The sequence below is a fragment of the Sylvia atricapilla genome, chromosome 7 (genome assembly GCF_009819655.1).
Source record: "Sylvia atricapilla isolate bSylAtr1 chromosome 7, bSylAtr1.pri, whole genome shotgun sequence".
In the NCBI taxonomy this organism is placed as follows: domain Eukaryota; kingdom Metazoa; phylum Chordata; class Aves; order Passeriformes; family Sylviidae; genus Sylvia; species Sylvia atricapilla.
The window spans coordinates 15,619,101-15,640,756 of NC_089146.1; the positions used below are offsets into that span (position 1 = coordinate 15,619,101).

Sequence of the window (21,656 nt, forward strand, 5' to 3'; positions counted from 1 at the left end):
TGTTTAGATGTCCCAGATGCTCCTCCACCTCCCAATATTGTTGCTGTTCGGCATGAGTCTGTAGCTTTAACTTGGACTGATCCCAGAAGAAATGGAGGTTCACCAATCACAGGTACATTCCCCCAAACCTCCCTAGTATTTCAGTTCTTAATAGTTCTTTCTCTCTGTCAAAAGGAAAGATAAAAGTTACAAGTGTTTATGAACTAAACTGAGAGGTGAATTGATTGACTGATTGACTGATCTCGCTGGTTTACTTAATATTTAAAAAAAAAAAAATTTAAATATTGGGAAAATACTAACTGAGAAACAATATCTTTGCTCAGAGCCAAAATATGTAAAGAATTAAACCCAAACTCACCTGCATGTGACAGTACTCAGGTCTATAAAATCAGCAATTTGAATTTACAAACACCTCCTCGTTGCAATTACGGCTGTCATGTGTGTCCACATCCATTTCTTAACCTGGTTTTCAGTGTTCCTCTTGCACAATGCACATGCAGTGTGCAATACGAGCAGTATGATGTTTCACAATGCTGTGAGAAATTAAGATTTCTAGAAACCCTCCCGTACTTTCATGTCATCATTTATCTCCTAGGTTATCACATTGAAGTTAAAGAAAGAAATAGTCTTCTGTGGAAGAGAGCAAATACAACGCCAATAAGAATGAAAGATTTCAGAGTGACAGGGTTGACTGAAGGTCTGGAATATGAATTCAGAGTAATGGCAATCAATATGGCTGGAGTAGGTAAACCAAGTCTTCCATCTGAACCAGTTGTGGCACTTGATCCTATTGGTAAGTCATCAGGAGAGTAATAAGGAAAATTCTGAAATTTGAAATAGCTTTTGTTTGACTGCTATTTATTATTTTTTCTTCTAGATCCTCCTGGGAAACCTGAAGTTATCAATGTAACCAGGAACTCAGTAACACTCATTTGGACAGAACCAAAATATGATGGTGGACATAAATTAACTGGCTATATTGTTGAAAAGCGTGATTTACCCAAAAAGACTTGGATGAAAGCTAATCATGTGAATGTTCCAGACTGTGCATTTACTGTAACTGACCTCACTGAAGGCTGCAAATATGAATTCAGAATTAGAGCAAAGAACACCGCTGGAGCTATCAGTCCTCCATCTGAATCCACAGGGACCATAATATGCAAGGATGAGTATGGTATGTAAATGGCATTGAAAAGGTAGAATTTTATTTGAATAACTATTATCAAATCTCTTTTGTTTCTCATCCCTGTGTTCTTGTTGTAACAATAATATTTTTTTGTCTTTGTTTGGACAGAGGCACCAAGCATTGTTCTGGATCCTACTTTGAAGGAAGGTTTAACAGTAAAAGCAGGGGAAACCATCACACTGTCTGCTATTAGTATTCGTGGCAAACCACCTCCAACTTCCGCATGGTCAAAAGCCGGAAAAGATTTTAGACCCTCAGAGCTTGTGCACATTGAAACCAAACCAACTTCTTCTACTCTAACTGTCAAATATGCAGCCAGAAAAGATTCTGGAGAATACACAATTACTGCAACCAATCCTTTCGGCACTAAGCAGGAGACTGTACATGTGAAAGTTCTAGATATTCCAGGGCCTCCAGGGCCAATTGAGATCAGCAATGTTTCAGCAGAAAAAGCGACTCTTACATGGACACCTCCTGCAGAAGATGGTGGATCACCAGTAAAATCATATGTTCTTGAAAAGAGAGAAACTAGTCGACTGCTCTGGACATTGGTTGCTGAGAACATTGAGAGCTGTAGGCATGTTGTTAGCAAGCTCATTCAAGGAAATGAATATGTTTTCCGTGTCTCAGCAGTAAATCAGTATGGCAAGGGTGAACCAGTACAATCAGAACCAGTTAAAATGGTGGATAGATTTGGTAAGTAGAACAAGCTAAGAATTGCTGTGTGGTTTCTTAATTTTATGAATTTCTAAAGACTTGATTTTTTAAATTAACTATAATTTTTTCTTCCTAAACAGGTCCTCCAGGCCCTCCTGGAAAACCAGAAGTAACAAATGTGACTAAAAATACTGTCACCATTACTTGGAAAAGGCCAGTGGATGATGGTGGAAGTGAAATCACAGGTTACCATGTGGAACGAAGAGAAAAGAAAGGTTTAAGATGGGTGAGAGCAACAAAGAAACCAGTTTCAGATCTTAGATGCAAAGTAACTGGTCTTCTGGAAGGAAACGAATATGAATTCCGTGTCAGTGCAGAAAATAGAGCTGGAGTTGGACCACCAAGTGATACTTCAAACTCAGTCCTTTGCAAAGATGTTGCATGTTAGTATCATGCTTTTTCTTTTGGGAGTGAGTGGGATCGGTCGGGAGCACATTCAGAGAGCATAAGAATGACTTCTTCTGTGATGTAATGTTTTATCTTTTATTTGCTTTTCAGACCCACCAGGTCCACCTTCGAATCCAAGAGTGACTGATACCACAAAGACAAGTGCATCTTTAGCCTGGGGCAAGCCTCACTATGATGGTGGTCTTGAAATCACTGGCTATATAGTAGAGCATCAAAAAGAAGGAGAAGATGAATGGGTGAAAGACACAATAGGGACTGCTTTAAGAATCACTCAGTTTGTTGTAGCTCATCTGCAGACTGGGGCCAAGTATAATTTCAGAATCTCTGCCATGAATGCTGCAGGTGTCGGTGAACCAGTAATAATTCCAAGTGTGGAGATCACTGACCGAGAAGAGATTCCTGACTTTGAATTGGATGCTGAGCTAAGAAGAACCCTTGTTGTTAGAGCTGGATTAACTATTCGGATTTTTGTACCAATTAAAGGACGTCCAACTCCAGAAGTTACATGGACAAAAGATGATGTTTCACTCAAAGGACGTGCCAGTATTGAAAATACCGACTCTTTTACACTCTTGATTGTCACAGAGTGCACCAGATATGATGCAGGAAAATATGTAATGACTCTTGAAAATGCTGCTGGTAAGAAGACTGGCTTTGTAAATGTAAAAGTCTTGGATACACCAGGTCCACCAATAAACCTTAAGCCTAGAGAGATAACCAAAGACAGCATCACCCTCCAATGGGATATGCCTCTGGTAGATGGAGGTTCACGTATAACAAACTATATTGTTGAGAAACGTGAATCAACTAGGAAGGCATATTCAACAGTCACAACCAACTGCCAGAAGTGTTCCTTCAAGGTTCCTAATTTGGCTGAGGGCTGTGAATACTATTTCAGAGTACTGGCTGAAAATGAGTATGGCATTGGTGAACCAGCTGAAACTACAGAACCAGTAAAAGCTTCTGAAGCCCCATCCCCACCTGAGAGCCTTAATATTATGGATGTAACACGGAACTCCGTTAGCCTAGCTTGGCCAAAACCAGAACACGACGGTGGCAGCAAGATCACCGGGTATGTAATTGAAGCACAGAGAAAAGGAACCAACCAGTGGGCACACATCACCACTGTAAAAACACTGGACTGTGTAGTAAAGAATCTAACTGAAAATGAAGAGTATACTTTCCAGGTTATGGCAGTTAATAGTGCTGGAAGAAGTGCCCCAAGGGAAAGCAGACCAGTCATTATCAAGGAGCAAACAATGCTACCAGAGTTTGATCTCCGTGCTCTTTACCAGAAAACAGTCATTGCCAAAGCTGGTGACAATATCAAGATTGAAATCCCTGTACTTGGTCGTCCAAGGCCTACTGTGACTTGGAAGAAAGAAGACCAGATAATTAAGCAAACACAAAGGGTAAATTATGAAAACACAGCAACTGCAACCATACTGACCATCAATGAATGTATTAGAAGTGATAGTGGTCAATATCCACTGTCAGCTAAAAATATTGTTGGAGAAGTTAGTGAAGTAATCACAGTTCAAGTTCATGACATACCTGGACCGCCTACTGGGCCAATCAAATTTGAAGAAATTTCATGTGATTTCCTAACATTCTCATGGGAGCCTCCTTTGAATGATGGTGGTGTACCAATAAGTAACTACGTTGTAGAAATGCGTCAGACTGACAGTACCACATGGACTGAATTGGCAACTACAGTCATACGTACTACATTTAAAGCCATTCGTCTTACTACTGGAGTTGAATATCAGTTCCGCGTTAAAGCTCAAAACAGATATGGAGTTGGTCCAGCCATTACTTCAGAGTCTGTAGTTGCCAACTACCCATTTAAGGTCCCCGGGCCTCCTGGCACTCCTCAGGTGATTGCAGTCACCAAAGAAACCATGACCATTAGCTGGAATGAGCCAGTTACTGATGGTGGAAGCTCAATACTGGGATACCACATTGAAAGAAAAGAGCGAAACAGCATTGTTTGGCAGACTGTAAGTAAAATGTTGGTGTCAGGAAATATCTTTAAATCATCTGGACTTACCGATGGCATTGCATATGAATTCCGTGTTATAGCAGAAAATCTGGCTGGAAAGAGTAAGCCAAGCAAGCCTTCTGAGCCTGTGTTTGCCCTGGACCCAATAGATCCACCTGGTAAGCCGATACCTCTGAACATCACAAGACACGCAGTTACGCTGAAGTGGACTAAACCAGAATATAATGGAGGTTTTAAGATAACTGGCTACACTGTTGAAAAAAGAGACCTTCCTAATGGCCGTTGGCTGAAGGCTAATTTCAGCAATATACTAGAAACTGAATTCACTGTAAGTGGTTTGACAGAAGATGCTGCCTATGAGTTCCGTGTCATTGCTAGGAATGCTGGTGGAGCTGTTAGTCAGCCCTCAGAGCCATCAGATGCAATCACTTGTAGAGATGACATTGAAGCACCAAGGATAAAGGTGGATGCTAAATACAAGGACACCATAGTGCTGAAAGCAGGTGAAATTTTCAGACTTGAGGCTGATGTTTCAGGTCGCCCTCCACCAACTATGACATGGACAAAGGGAGAAAAAGAACTTGAAGACACAGCAAAATTAGAAATAAAAATAGCTGATTTCTCTACCATTCTCATCAACAAAGATTCCTCAAGAAGAGATGGTGGTGCTTATACACTTACTGCAACAAACCCTGGTGGCTTTGCCAAGCATATCTTCAATGTTAAAGTTCTTGATAGACCAGGTCCCCCAGAAGGGCCTTTGGCTGTGTCTGAAGTCACTGCAGAAAAATGTGTGCTCTCATGGCTACCCCCACTGGATGATGGAGGAGCAAAGATTGACCATTATGTGGTTGAAAAACGTGAAACAAGTAGGTTGGCATGGACATCTGTAGGCACAGAAGTTCCAGTGACTAAACTGAAGGTTACTAAACTGTTGAAGGGCAATGAGTATGTGTTCCGAGTTATGGCTGTTAACAAATATGGAGTTGGTGAACCTCTGGAATCAGAGCCCATTCTTGCAGTAAATCCATATGTTCCACCTGATCCACCTAAAACACCTGAAGTTACAGCAATTACAAAGGATTCTATGGTTGTCTGTTGGGGCCATCCTGATTCTGATGGTGGGAGCCCAATAACTAACTATATTGTGGAACGTCGAGACAAGACTGGGCTACGGTGGGTGAAATGTAACAAAAGAGTTGTTACTGACTTACGTTTCAAAGTGTCTGGACTGACAGAAGGCCATGAATATGAATACAGAGTCATGGCGGAAAATGCTGCTGGCGTCAGTGAGCCAAGCCCAACCAGTCCATTCTATAAAGCCTGTGATACTGTATTTAAACCTGGTCCCCCAGGTAATCCTCGTGTTTTGGATAGCAGCAAGTCCTCTATTACAATAGCATGGAACAAACCAATATATGATGGTGGTTCAGAGATCACAGGTTACATGGTTGAGATTGCACTACCTGAAGAAGATGAGTGGAAGATTGTAACTCCACCAATGGGTCTAAAGGCCACTTCTTTTACCATCACTGACTTGAAGGAAAATCAAGAGTATAAGATACGGATTTATGCTATGAACTCCGAAGGTCTTGGGGAACCTGCTCTTGTTCCTGGCACTCCAAAAGCTGAAGAAAGAATGCTACCTCCAGAGATTGAACTTGATGCAGAACTACGTAAAGTTGTGACTATTAGAGCTTGCTGTACTCTGAGACTCTTTGTCCCAATTAAAGGAAGACCAGCACCTGAGGTAAAATGGACAAGAGAACATGGGGAATCTTTGGATAGAGCAAGCATTGAATCAACAAGCTCTTATACTTTACTTATTGTTGAAAATGTAAATAGATTTGATAGCGGCAAATACATACTGACAATTGAAAACAGCTCAGGTAGTAAGACAGCATTTGTGAATGTAAGAGTTCTTGATACTCCAGGGGCACCTCAAGATTTGAAAATAAAAGAAGTTACAAAATCTTCAGTTACACTGACATGGGAGCCTCCTCTCATAGATGGTGGCTCTAAAATAAAAAATTACATAGTTGAAAAGCGTGAATCAACAAGAAAAGCATATTCAACTGTTAATGCAAATTGCCACAAGACCAGCTGGAAAGTTGATTCGCTGCAAGAAGGCTGCAACTACTACTTCAGAGTCCTAGCTGAAAATGAGTATGGAATAGGCCTTCCAGTTGAGACCTCAGAATCCATAAAAGTATCAGAAAGGCCACTTCCACCAGGGAAAATAACTTTGTTGGATGTGACAAGAAATAGCGTAACCTTGTCTTGGGAAAAACCTGAACATGATGGTGGTAGCAGAATTCTGGGCTATATTGTAGAAATGCAAAGCAAAGGCAGTGAAAAGTGGTCAACCTGTGCCACAGTAAAAGTTACTGAAGCCACCATCACAGGATTGATCCAAGGTGAAGAATACACCTTCCGTGTTTCAGCTCAGAATGAGAAAGGTATCAGTGATCCTCGCCAGCTGGGTATACCAGTTATTGCAAAAGATCTTGTGATCCCACCAGCTTTCAAACTACTGTTTACCACTTTCAGTGTTCTAGCAGGAGAGGACTTAAAGGTTGATGTTCCTTTTGTTGGTCGACCCAAACCCACAGTGTCTTGGCTTAAAGACAGTGTGGCATTGAAGCAGACTACAAGAGTAAATGCAGAAAGCTCGGAAAACAACACAGTGTTAACAATAAAAGAAGCATGCAGAGAAGATGTAGGATCATATTTAGTTAAACTTACAAACTCTGCTGGTGAAGCAACTGAGACACTAAATATTGTTGTCCTTGACAAACCAGGACCTCCAACTGGACCAGTAAAAGTAGATGAAGTAACCGCAGATAGTATTACTATTTCCTGGGAACCACCCAAGTATGATGGTGGTAGCTCTATCAATAATTACATCGTAGAAAGAAGAGACACTTCCACCACAACTTGGCACATTGTGTCGGCTACTGTTGCACGAACAACTATAAAAGCATGTCGCTTAAAGACTGGCAGCGAATATCAGTTCAGAATTGCAGCTGAGAACAGATATGGCAAGAGTACCTATCTCACCTCAGAATCAATAATAGCCCAATACCCATTTAAAGTTCCTGGTCCACCTGGAACTCCTTTTGTAACAAATGTCTCAAAAGACAGCATGGTGGTACAATGGCATGAACCAGTCAATGATGGCGGTAGCAGGATTATCGGTTATCACTTGGAGCGCAAAGAAAGAAACAGCATTCTGTGGGCTAAACTAAATAAAACACCTCTTCCAGATACCAAATTTAAGACAACTGGCCTTGAGGAAGGACTTGAATATGAATTCAGAGTCTATGCAGAAAATATAGTGGGAATTGGAAAGGCAAGTAGAGCATCTGAATGCTATACTGCACGTGACCCATGTGACCCTCCAGGTCGTCCAGAACCTGTAATTGTCACAAGAAGCTCAGTGACACTGCAGTGGAAGAAACCTATATATGATGGTGGAAGTAAAATCACAGGTTATGTTGTTGAAAAGAAGGAATTGCCTGATGGCCGTTGGATGAAAGCAAGCTTTACAAATGTCATTGATACTCAGTTTGAAGTAACTGGTCTAGTTGAAAACCAGAGATATGAGTTTCGTGTTATAGCACGAAATGCTGCAGGTGTTTTCAGTGAACCATCTGAGAGTTCAGGGGCAATTACAGCAAGAGATGAAGTAGAACCACCTCAAATAAGTATGGATCCAAAATACAAAGACACTATTGTAGTGCATGCTGGTGAGTCATTCAAGCTTGATGCTGATGTTCATGGCAAACCACTACCTTCCATTCAGTGGTTAAAAGGTGATCGTGAGCTGACAAGCACCGCTCATATGGAAATAAAAACTACTGATTTTGCAACAAGCCTCAGTGTGAAGGAGGCCACTAGAGTTGACAGTGGGCAATATATACTACTGGCAAAGAATGTTGCAGGAGAAAAGAAAGTTCCTGTTAACGTCAAAGTTCTTGATAGACCTGGACCTCCAGAAGGACCTGTTGAGATTACAGGTGTTACAGCTGAAAAATGCACACTGTCGTGGAAACCTCCACTACAAGATGGTGGCAGTGATATTTCACACTATGTTGTAGAAAAAAGGGAAACCAGTCGCTTGGTGTGGACTGTCGTTGACTCAAATGTGCAAACCCTGAATTGCAAAGTTACAAAACTTCTAGAAGGAAATGAGTATGTTTTCCGCATCATGGCAGTAAATAAATATGGTGTTGGTGAACCTCTTGAATCTGACCCAGTAGTTGCAAAGAATCCATTTGTTGTGCCACTTCCTCCAAAGGCCCCAGAAGTCACAGCAGTCACCAAGGATTCTATGATAGTTGTATGGGAAAGACCAGCCTCAGATGGCGGCAGTGAAATCCTAGGCTATGTCCTTGAAAAACGAGATAAGGAAGGTATTCGCTGGACAAGATGTAACAAACGCCTCATAAGTGAACTGCGATACAGAGTGACTGGTCTTATAGAAAATCATGATTATGAGTACAGAGTTTCAGCTGAAAATGCTGCTGGTCTTAGTGAACCAAGTCCACCTTCTACTTACTACAAAGCATGTGATCCTATTTACAAGCCAGGTCCACCCAATAATCCTAAAGTTACAGATGTTACAAGATCTTCAGTTTTTCTTTCATGGGGTAAACCTATATATGATGGTGGCTCTGAAATTCAGGGATACATTGTGGAAAAATGTGATATAAGTGATGGTGAATGGGCAATGTGTACCCCTCCAACTGGAATTAAGAATACTCACATGGAAGTAGAAAAATTAGTGGAAAAGCACGAATACAAATTCCGCGTATGTGCAGTTAATAAAGCAGGAGTTGGAGAACATGCAGATGTTCCTGGTTCTGTCATTGTAGAAGAGAAGATGGAGGCACCAGACCTTGACCTTGACATGGAATTAAGGAAGATTGTAAATGTGAGAGCAGGAGGTTCCTTAAGACTGTTTGTTCCCATCAGAGGTCGGCCAACACCTGAAGTAAAATGGGGTAAAGTGGATGGTGACATCAGAGAAGCAGCTATTATTGATACTACCAGTAGCTTTACCTCCCTTGTTCTAGATAATGTTAACAGATTTGATAGTGGAAAGTATACTCTGACCTTGGAAAACAGCAGTGGAACAAAGTCTGCCTTTGTCAGTGTAAGAGTACTGGATACCCCAAGTGCACCTGTTAATTTGAAAATCAGAGAGATCACTAAAGACTCTGTTTCACTTTCATGGGAGCCTCCTCTTTTGGATGGTGGAGCAAAAATAAAGAATTTCATCATTGAAAAACGTGAAGCAACAAGAAAAGCATATGCAGCTGTTGTAACAAACTGCCACAAGACTTCATGGAAAGTAGATCAACTTCAGGAGGGCTGCTATTACTTCTTCAGAGTATCTGCTGAGAATGAATATGGAATTGGCCTCCCTGCAGAAACCAGTGACCCAATTAAAGTTGCTGAAGTTCCACAGCCTCCTGGGAAAATAACAGTGGATGATGTCACAAGAAATAGTGTCTCACTAAGCTGGGCAAAACCTGAACACGATGGTGGTAGCAAAATCATACAGTATATTGTTGAAATGCAAGCAAAGGGTAGTGAGAAGTGGTCAGAGTGTGCTCGTGTTAAAACACTTGAAGCAGTTGTTACTAATCTAACTCAAGGGGAAGAATATCTTTTTAGAGTAATGGCTGTAAATGAAAAGGGAAAGAGTGATCCTAGAGCACTTGCAGTTCCAATAGTTGCCAAAGACCTGGTGATTGAACCTGATGTAAGACCTGCTTTCCACAGTTACAGTGTTCAGGTGGGACAGGACCTAAAGATAGAAGTACCAATTGCAGGTCGACCTAAACCAACTGTTACCTGGGTTAAAGATGGCCAGCCATTAAGACAGACAACAAGAGTCAATGTTAGCGATTCAGCTGATCTCACTATACTGAGCCTTAAGGAAACTAGCAAAGAAGACAGTGGCACTTATGAAATCACTGTGGCTAATGTTGTTGGGCAAAAGTCTGCCTCTGTTGAAATTATTACTCTAGACAAACCTGACCCTCCAGTTGGACCTGTGAAGTTTGATGAAATAAGTGCAGAAAGTATTACCCTGTCATGGAATCCCCCAGTGTACACAGGCGGCTGCCAAATCACCAACTATATTGTTCACAAGAGAGATACAACAACCACTGTATGGGAAACAGTTTCGGCTACTGTTGCAAGAACTACACTGAAGGTGACTAAACTGAAAACTGGTTCAGAATACCAGTTCAGAATATTTGCTGAGAACAGGTATGGGCAGAGTTTTGCATTGGAATCTGCACCAGTTGTAGCACAGTATCCCTACAAGGAACCAGGACCTCCTGGCACACCATTTGTGACAACAGTTACAAAAGACTCCATGGTTGTACAATGGCATGAACCAGTAAATGATGGTGGCAGTAGAGTGTTGGGCTACCATCTTGAGAGAAAGGAGAAAAACAGCATTCTGTGGACTAAAGTAAACAAGACTATTATTCAGGACACAAGTTTTAAGACAAATAACCTTGAAGAAGGAATTGAATATGAGTTTCGAGTTTCTGCAGAAAATATTGTTGGTGTAGGCAGAACAAGTAAAGTTTCTGAGTGCTATGTAGCTCGTGATCCATGTGATCCTCCAGGTCGCCCAGAAGCTATAATAATAAAAAGAAGCTCTATTACTCTACAGTGGACCAAACCAGAATATGATGGTGGAAGTAAGGTTACTGGTTATATTGTAGAGAAACGTGACTTACCAGATGGTCGCTGGATGAAAGCGAGCTTCACAAATATCATTGAAACCCAGTTCACTGTAACAGGACTTACGGAAGACCAAAGATATGAATTTAGAGTAATTGCAAAGAATGCTGCAGGTGCAATAAGCAAACCTTCTGACAGTACAGGACCAATAACAGCAAGGGACGAAGTTGAACTTCCACGAATTTCAATGGATCCAAAGTACAAAGACACTATTGTTGTAAATGCTGGTGAAACGTTCAGACTTGAGGCTGATGTTCATGGAAAACCACTACCGACCATTAAGTGGTACAAAGGAGATAAAGAGCTTGAGGACACTGCCAGATATGAAATAAAGAACACAGATTTCAGTGCATTAATAACTGTAAAAGATGCTATTAGAGTTGATGGTGGACAGTACATTCTAGAAGCCTCTAATGTTGCAGGAACAAAGACAGTAACAGTAAACGTGAAAGTCTTGGACAGACCCGGACCTCCAGAGGGCCCAGTCCAAGTGACAGGAGTTACAGCTGAAAAATGCGCACTGGCATGGGGTCCTCCTCTTCATGATGGTGGCAGCGATATTTCTCATTACATTGTGGAGAAGAGAGAAACTAGCCGCCTAGCATGGACTGTGGTTGCTTCAGAAGTTTTGCCTACAATGCTGAAAGTAACAAAACTCTTGGAAGGAAATGAATACGTCTTCCGTATCATGGCAGTTAACAAATATGGGGTTGGTGAGCCATTAGAATCTGCGCCAGTAATGATGAAAAATCCATTTGTGGTTCCTGGACCACCAAAAGCCTTAGAAATTACCAACATCACCAAGGATTCTATGACTGTCTGCTGGACCCGGCCAGACAGTGATGGAGGTAGTGAAATCATAGGTTACATTGTAGAAAAGAGAGACCGAGCAGGCATCAGATGGATAAAATGCAACAAACGCCGCATTACAGATTTGCGATTAAGAGTTACAGGTTTAACAGAGGATCATGAATATGAATTCAGAGTTTCTGCTGAAAATGCTGCTGGAGTTGGTGAACCAAGCCAAGTTTCTCCCTACTTCAAAGCTTGTGACCCGATGTTCAAGCCTGGCCCACCTACAAATGCCCATGTTGTGGATACCACCAAAAGTTCAATTATACTTGGTTGGAGCAAACCTATTTATGATGGTGGTTGTGAAATCCAGGGATACATCGTAGAAATCTGTAAAGCAGATGAAGATGACTGGTCACTTGTTACTCCACAGACAGGTATACGTGCCACTCGATTTGAAATCAAAAAGCTTACCGAACATCAAGAATACAAATTACGAGTGTGTGCTCTCAACAAGATTGGTGTGGGAGAGCCTGCATCAGTTCCTGGTACTATTAAACCAGAAGACAAACTCGAAGCTCCAGAACTCGACATTGATTCAGAGTTAAGGAAAGGGATAGTGGTTAGAGCTGGTGGGTCTGCTAGGATTCACATACCATTCAGGGGACGACCAACACCTGACATCACATGGTCCCGAGAAGAAGGTGAATTCTCAGAAAGAGTTCAGATTGATAAAGGCATAAACTACACACAACTTTCAATTGACAACTGTGATAGAAATGATGCTGGAAAGTATATTCTTAAGCTAGAGAACAGCAGTGGTTCTAAATCTGCATTTGTTACAGTGAAGGTCTTGGACACACCAGGACCCCCACAAAACTTAGTGGTAAAGGATATAAAGAAGGATTCTGCTGTATTATCTTGGGAGCCACCAATTATTGATGGTGGTGCAAAGGTAAAGAACTATGTGATAGATAAGCGTGAGTCAACAAGGAAGGCATTTGCAAATGTAAGTGCTAAGTGTGGCAAGACAAGTTTTAAAGTTGAAAATCTTACAGAAGGAGCAATTTATTACTTCAGAGTTATGGCTGAAAATGAATATGGAATTGGTGTTCCAGTTGAAACTAAGGATGCTGTCAAAGCCTCAGAGCCACCTCTGCCTCCTGGGAAAGTAACACTCACTGATGTGACTCAGAGAAGTGCATCACTTACGTGGGAAAAACCTGAACATGATGGAGGTAGCAGAGTTTTGGGATACCTTGTTGAAATGTTGCCTAAAGGAGCAGAAAAATGGAGTGTTGTTAGTGAGACCAAAACATGTAATGCAGAGGTGTCTGGTTTGAGTCCAGGACAGGAATATCAATTCCGTGTGATTGCCTACAACGAAAAAGGCAAAAGTGATCCCAGAGCGCTTGGAATTCCTGTGATAGCTAAAGACTTGACTATTGAGCCAAGTTTCAAACTTATGTTTAATACATATAGTGTACAAGCTGGAGAAGATCTGAAGGTAGAAGTACCATTTATAGGTAGACCTAAACCTACTATTACTTGGACAAAAGATGAGCAGCCACTGAAGCAGACGACCAGATTAAATATTCAGAATACGGCAACATCAACTATTTTACATATTAAAGAAAGCAACAGGGAAGACTTTGGTAAATATACAGTAACAGCAACAAATGCAGCAGGTACAGCAACAGAGCACCTGAGCATAATTGTACTAGAAAAGCCTGGCCCACCACGAGGACCTGTCCGCTTTGACGAAATTAGTGCAGACTTTGTTGTTTTATCATGGGATCCACCTGATTATACTGGTGGCTGCCAGATAAGCAACTATATAGTAGAAAAGCGTGACACAAGCACTACAACATGGAACATTGTGTCAGCAACAGTTGCAAGAACAACCATCAAAGCAACAAAGCTTAAAACAGGTTCTGAATACCAGTTCAGGATTTCTGCTGAAAATCGATATGGAAAGAGTTCTCCTTTGGCTTCTAAATCAATTGTTGTGCAATACCCCTACAAGGTGCCTGGACCACCTGGAACCCCATTTGTTACAGCAGCTTCCAAGGACCATATGATCGTACAATGGCATGAACCAGTTAATGACGGAGGAAGCAAAGTTCTTGGCTACCATCTTGAGCGTAAAGATAAGAACAGCATTCTTTGGACAAAACAGAACAAGTCACTTATTGTGGACACTAAATATAAAACAGATGGCCTTGAAGAAGGTCTTGAATATGAGTTCAGAGTTTCTGCTGAAAACATTGTTGGCATTGGCAAAGTCAGCAAAGTATCAGAACTATATGTTGCCAGAGATCCTTGTGACCCACCTGGCCGCCCAGAGGCCATTGTTGTTACAAGAAGTAACATAACACTGAAGTGGAAAAAGCCAGAATATGATGGTGGAAGCAAAATAACTGGTTACATTGTAGAAAAGAAAGAACTGCCAGATGGTCGCTGGATGAAAGCCAGCTTTACAAATGTGTTGGAAACAGAATTTACAGTAAGTGGTCTTGTTGAAAATCAACGATATGAATTCAGAGTAATTGCAAGAAATGCAGCAGGTTGCTTGAGTGAACCATCTGAAAGTACAGGGCCTATTACTGCCAGAGATGAAATTGAAGCACCAGGAGCTTCATTGGATCCTAAATACAGAGATGTCATTGTTGTTCATGCTGGAGAAACCTTTGTTCTTGAAGCTGATATCCATGGCAAACCTATTCCTGATGTTACATGGTCAAAAGATGGTAAAGACCTTGAAGAAACAACTGCAAGAATGGAAATTAAATCTACCATTGAGAAAACAACACTCACTGTCAAAGACTGTATAAGAGTAGATGGAGGTCACTATACACTTAACCTCAAAAATGTTGGCGGCACTAAATCTATACCAATCACTGTAAAAGTGCTTGACAGACCGGGACCTCCAGAAGGGCCTTTGAATGTTACAGGTGTCACTGCAGAGAAATGCTACTTGTCGTGGTCTCCACCTTTGCATGATGGTGGTTCTAGTATCTCACATTATATCATTGAGAAGAGAGAGACAAGTAGGCTTTCATGGACACAAGTAGCAACAGAGGTGCAGGCTCTTAACCACAAAGTAACCAAACTCCTTCCTGGCAATGAATACATTTTCCGCATAATGGCAGTGAATAAATATGGAATTGGGGAGCCCTTGGAATCTGAACCAGTTGTGGCTCGTAATCCATACAGACCCCCTGGTCCTCCTTCAACACCTGAAGTTTCAGCAATCACAAAAGATTCTATGGTGGTAACATGGGGTCGCCCAGAAGACAATGGGGGAGCTGAAATTGAAGGTTACATCCTTGAAAAACGAGACAAAGATGGTATCCGATGGACCAAGTGCAATAAGAAAAGGCTGACAGACTTGCGATTCAGAGTGACAGGTCTAACTGATGGGCATTTCTATGAATTTAGAGTGTCTGCTGAAAATGCTGCAGGGGTAGGGGAACCCAGCGAGCCATCCATTTTCTATCGTGCTTGTGATGTATTATATCCACCAGGTCCACCTAGTAATCCAAAGGTTACAGATACTTCCAGGTCATCAGTTTCCCTTGCCTGGAGTAAGCCTATTTATGATGGTGGTGCTCCTGTTAAAGGATATGTAGTAGAAATGAAAGAAGCTGCTGCTGATGAATGGACTACCTGCACCCCACCAACAGGCCTTCAAGCAAAACAGTTCACCGTGACAAAACTAAAAGAGAACCAGGAGTATAACTTCCGCATCTGTGCCATCAACTCAGAAGGAGTAGGAGAACCTGCGACTATACCTGGTGCAGTCTTAGCAGAGGACAAGATGGAACCTCCTGAAATTGAACTTGATGCAGATCTCAGAAAAGTAGTCACTGTACGTGCTAGTGGTACTTTACGCCTGTTTGTCACCATCAAAGGAAGACCAGAACCTGAAGTTAAATGGGAGAAAGCAGAAGGAACAATTAGCGAGCGAGCTCAAATTGAAGTCACCAGTTCCTACACAATGCTAGTCATTGACAATGTCAATAGATTTGATAGTGGTAGATACAACCTTACTTTAGAGAACAACAGTGGCAAAAAATCAGCTTTTGTTAATGTCAGAGTGCTTGATACACCTAGTGCACCTCTAAACCTGATAATCAGAGAAGTGAAAAAAGATTTTGTAACTTTAGCCTGGGAAGCACCACTTATTGATGGCGGAGCTAAAATTACCAACTATGTAGTTGAAAAGCGAGAATCCACGAGAAAGGCATATGCCACAGTTACAAGCAACTGTACTAAGAATTCCTTCAAGATTACCCAACTACAAGAAGGATGTAGTTATTATTTCCGTGTTCTAGCTGTAAATGAATATGGGGCTGGTTTACCAGCAGAAACTCCTGATCCAGTTAAGGTGTCTGAACCACCTTCTCCACCTTCAAAGGTCATTCTTGTTGACGTGACTCGCAATTCTGCTTCAATTAAATGGGAAAAGCCAGAGAGTGATGGTGGTAGTAAAATTACTGGTTATATAGTAGAAATGCAGACTAAAGGAAGTGTAAAATGGAGTGCATGTACACAGGTGAAAACACTGGAAGCAACAATAACAGGTTTAAGTATGGGAGAAGAGTACAGCTTCAGAGTGATTGCTGTTAATGAAAAAGGAAAAAGTGATCCAAGAGAACTTGGTGTCCCGGTCATTGCAAAGGATATCGAAATCCAGCCATCTGTTGAGCTCCTTTTTAACACATTCACAGTGAAAGCTGGAGATGATCTGAAGATTGATATTCCATTCAGAGGGCGACCTCTTCCCACTGCTAGCTGGAAGAAGGATGGAAATCCCTTAAAACAGACAACCAGGGTAAATGTTCAGACATCAAAGACATTAACTTCACTGTCCATCAAGGAAGCTACAAATGAAGATCTGGGACATTATGAATTACATCTTTCAAATACTGCCGGGTCAACAACAGCTTCTCTAACTGTAGTTGTCCTTGACCGACCAGGACCACCAACTGATGTTAAAATTGATGAAGTTAGTGCTGATAGTGTAACTTTGTCTTGGAAACCTCCAGCATATGATGGTGGATGTCATATTAGCAATTACATTGTGGAGAAGAGAGATACTACCACAACAACATGGGAGGTAGTATCTGCAGCAGTTGCAAGAACATCAATTAAAGTGTCTCGACTCGTCACCGGATCTGAATATCAGTTCCGTGTTTGTGCAGAAAACCGTTATGGGAAAAGCACTTACACTAATTCTCCTTCTGTTGTGGCAGAGTATCCATTTAAGCCTCCAGGTCCACCTGGAACACCTCGTGTGGCACATGCAACTAAATCTTTCATGATTGTAACTTGGCAGGTACCAGTTAATGATGGAGGTAGCGTAGTACTAGGATACCACTTGGAGCATAAAGAACGAAGCAGCATTCTTTGGACAAAAGTCAACAAAAGCCTCATAACTGATACACAAATGAAAGTTACAGGTCTTGATGAAGGACTGATGTATGAATATCGTGTGTATGCAGAAAACATTGCTGGAATAGGCAAATGCAGCAAAGCATGTGAACCAGTTGCTGCAAGAGATCCATGTGATCCTCCTGGTCAACCAGAAGTTACTAACATTACAAGAACATCTGTCTCATTGAAGTGGACTAAACCAGAATACGATGGTGGAGCTAAAGTAACAGGATATATTATTGAACGCCGAGAACTACCAGATGGTCGTTGGCTAAAATGTAATTTTACTAATGTGCAAGAAACATACTTTGATGTCGGTGGACTTACAGAAGACCAGCGTTACGAATTCCATGTGATTGCAAAGAATGCTGCTGGACTCTTCAGTCAGCCATCTGAATCAACTGGACCAGTGACTGTAAAAGATGATGTAGAGGCTCCAAGAATTATGATGGATGCCAAATTCAGGGATGTTGTAGTTGTGAAAGCAGGAGAAGTGTTTAAAGTCAATGCTGATGTTGCAGGACGGCCAATACCAGTGATTTCATGGACAAAGGATGGCAAGGAGCTTGAAGGAAAAGCTAGAGTTGAAATAGTCTCAACAGATTACACTACCGCAATAACCATAAAGGACTGTATCCGTGGTGATTCAGGACAGTATGTACTAACATTACAGAATGTTGCAGGAACAAAATCTTTGGCAATTAATTGCAAAGTACTTGATAGACCTGGCCCACCTGCAGGTCCATTAGAAATAAATGGCCTTACTGCTGAGAAGTGCCACTTATCATGGGGACCCCCTCAAGAAAACGGTGGTGCAGATATTGATCATTATATTGTGGAAAAACGTGAGACCAGCAGAATTGCGTGGACACTTTGTGAAGGAGAGCTTAAAACAACATCTTGTAAAGTGACAAAATTACTGAAGGGTAATGAGTATATTTTCAGAGTAATGGGAGTTAACAAATATGGTGTTGGTGAGCCTCTAGAAAGTGTTGCTGTCAAAGCCCTAGACCCATTTACAGTTCCAAGTCCACCAACATCTTTAGAGATCACCAGTGTCAGCAAAGATTCAATAACACTGTGCTGGGCAAGACCTGAGTCTGATGGAGGCAATGAGATCTCTGGCTATGTAATTGAAAGGCGTGAGAAAACCAGTCTAAGATGGATTCGTGTAAACAAAAAGCCAGTTTATGATTTAAGAGTGAAATCATCGGGTCTCCGTGAGGGCTGTGAATATGAATTCCGGGTTTATGCAGAAAATGCTGCTGGCCTCAGTCTCCCAAGTGAAACCACACCATTGATTAAGGCAGAAGATCCAATCTTCTTGCCATCACCCCCATCTAAACCTAAGATTATGGATTCTACAAGGTCAAATATCACAATTGGTTGGACAAAGCCACTGTTCGATGGAGGTGCTCCAGTAACAGGATACACAGTTGAATACAAGAAAACTGATGAAACTGACTGGACAACAGCTATTCAGAATTTAAGAGGCACAGAATATACTATAACTGGGTTAACATCAGGCTCTGAGTACGTTTTTAGAGTGAAATCCATTAACAAAATGGGTGTCAGTGAACCAAGTGATGTCTCAGAACCTCAAGTGGCAAAAGAAAGAGAGGAAGAACCTGCCTTTGAAATTGACAGTGAAATGCGGAAGACTTTAATTGTAAAGGCTGGTGGATCGTTCACAATGACTGTTCCTTTCAGAGGCAAACCAGTCCCAAATGTAACATGGAACAAAGCAGACACTGATCTCCGTACACGTGCAAGCATTGACACTTCGAGTAATTGTACATCTCTTACTATTGAAAAAGCAACAAGAAATGATTCTGGAAAATACACATTAACTCTGCAAAACATCCTGAACACTACCACCTTGACTTTAATTGTCAAAGTTCTTGATACCCCTGGCCCACCATCTAATATTGCAACAAAAGATGTAACTAAAGAATCTGCTGTGTTATCTTGGGATGTTCCTGAAAATGATGGTGGAGCACCTGTAAAGAACTATGTAATTGAAAAACGAGAAGCTAGCAAAAAGGCGTGGGTCACTGTGACTAACAACTGTCATCGCCTGTCCTACAAAGTGACTGGTTTGCAAGAAGGTGCCATTTACTACTTCCGTGTCTCTGGAGAAAATGAATACGGTGTTGGAGTGCCTTCTGAGACCAAGGAGGGAACAAAAATAACAGGTATGTTTTACTATAAAAAATTTGTTAATACTTATAATAATATGTGCTTTAAAGAGTTTATTTCAAAATAATGCCAAAAGCTTTAAACCTGCATACAGTAAAATAGATCATGTGTTGTAGGTATGTCTGTGGTTTTACAAATAAAGAAGAGCTAACTAATAGCTTGAATTTTAAATTTTGTTTCAATTTTACTTAAAATATTTCTAATATACAAATAGGTTTTAAAACAAATTTTCTTGATCCAGATTGTGTTCCTGTGTAATTGCTAATATAAAAAGTAAATATTTTCTATATTGTTTAACCTGTTGCACTTTTTTTCTCAGAAAAACCCAGCCCACCAGAAAAGCTAGGAGTAACAAATGTCACAAAGGACAGTGTTTCTCTTTCATGGCTAAAACCAGAACATGATGGTGGAAGCAGAATTGTTAGCTACCTCCTTGAAGCTCTTGAGAAAGGACAGCAAAAATGGGTTAAGTGTGCAGTTGTAAAGACAACTCATCATGTTGTCCACGGTCTTAAGGAAAACGTCGACTATTTCTTCAGGGTGTCTGCAGAAAACCAAGCTGGTTTAAGTGATCCTAAGGAGCTACTGCTGCCTGTTACAGTTAAAGAACAATTAGGTATGCTTCCTGACATGAGACAAAAGTCACATTCAATTGCATTCATCTTTTAAAAGATGGAGCATTCTTTTAATGGTTTGGAAATATTCTCTTTTTCAGAATCTCCTGAGATTGACATGAAGGGCTTCCCTCATAACACTGTCTATGTTCGAGCAGGATCAAACCTAAAAGTTGAAATTCCAGTTTCTGGAAAACCATTGCCAAAGGTGACACTGTCTAGAGATGGTGTTGCACTGAAACCTACCATGAGGTTTCACACAGAAACCACTGCAGAAAGTCTCATCATTAACCTTAAAGAAAGTGTGGCTGCTGATGCTGGCAGATATGACATTACTGCTGCGAACTCAAGTGGCACCACAAAATCATTTGTTAATATTGTTGTGCTGGATAGACCCGGTCCTCCTGTTGGTCCTGTTGTCCTTAGCGATGTCACTGAAGAGAGTGTAACACTCAGATGGCAACCACCAGCTTATGACGGTGGAAGTCAGGTTACCAACTATATTGTACTGAAAAGAGAAACAAGTACCGCTGCTTGGTCTGAAGTGTCTGCCACTGTTGCTAGAACTGTTATCAAAGTTATGAGGCTCACAACAGGAGAAGAATATCAATTCCGCATCAAAGCTGAGAACCGCTTCGGCATCAGTGATCACATAGACTCACAATGTGTGGTTGTCAAGCTTCCCTACAGTGAGTAACATGCTTCTCATGGTATACATTGATATTTTAATGCTCTGATGTTGAAAACACAATTTTGTTAACAATCAATTGTCTTTGATATCATCAGCTACCCCGGGGCCTCCTTCTACACCATGGGTCACTAATGTTACCCGAGAGAGTATTACAGTCGGATGGCATGAACCAGTCACTAATGGTGGCAGTGCTATCACTGGATATCACCTGGAAATGAAAGACAGAAATAGCATATTATGGCAGAAGGCTAACAAGACCCTTATTCGTACCACTCACTTCAAAGTCACCACAATCAGTGCTGGCCTTATCTATGAATTTAGAGTTTATGCAGAAAATGCAGCTGGCATTGGAAAAGCAAGTCGTCCTTCTGATCCAGTCCTTGCAATTGACGCTTGTGGTATGTATTCTATAAAAAAATGAAGCCCAGCCACTATGTTTTGTCTGTGATAATCTGTTCTGTACAATAAGCCAATATTCAAAATAGCTGTTAATTGTTGGCAATATTCTTGTTTCCTGCAGAACCACCAAGAAACGTTCGTGCCTCAGATATTTCCAAGACCTCTATCACTCTCTCCTGGCAGAAGCCGGCATTTGATGGTGGTAGCAAAATCACTGGATACATTGTGGAAAAACGTGATCTTCCAGATGGCAGATGGACAAAAGCTAGCTTCACCAATGTTATTGAGACTCAGTTCACAGTATCTGGCCTGACACAGAATTCCAAGTATGAATTCAGGGTCTTTGCAAAGAATGCTGTTGGTTCCATTAGTAATTCCTCAGATGTTGTGGGTCCTATCACATGTGTTGATACATACGGTAAGTGTTTTGCAATAATATAA

At 41.2% G+C, this 21,656-nt stretch overlaps 1 protein-coding gene across 1 annotated transcript in view; it reads left to right on the forward strand.

Annotated features, from left to right (window-relative positions):
* TTN (titin) overlaps positions 1-21,656 on the forward strand; it is a 240,161-nt gene that overhangs the window by 191,855 nt on the left and 26,650 nt on the right. The window contains 10 exon segments of the mRNA XM_066323289.1: positions 8-112; positions 596-793; positions 878-1,174; positions 1,295-1,882; positions 1,984-2,286; positions 2,402-19,507; positions 19,831-20,127; positions 20,227-20,814; positions 20,912-21,214; positions 21,337-21,633. Of these exon segments, the coding sequence (XP_066179386.1) occupies positions 8-112; positions 596-793; positions 878-1,174; positions 1,295-1,882; positions 1,984-2,286; positions 2,402-19,507; positions 19,831-20,127; positions 20,227-20,814; positions 20,912-21,214; positions 21,337-21,633 (20,082 nt within the window).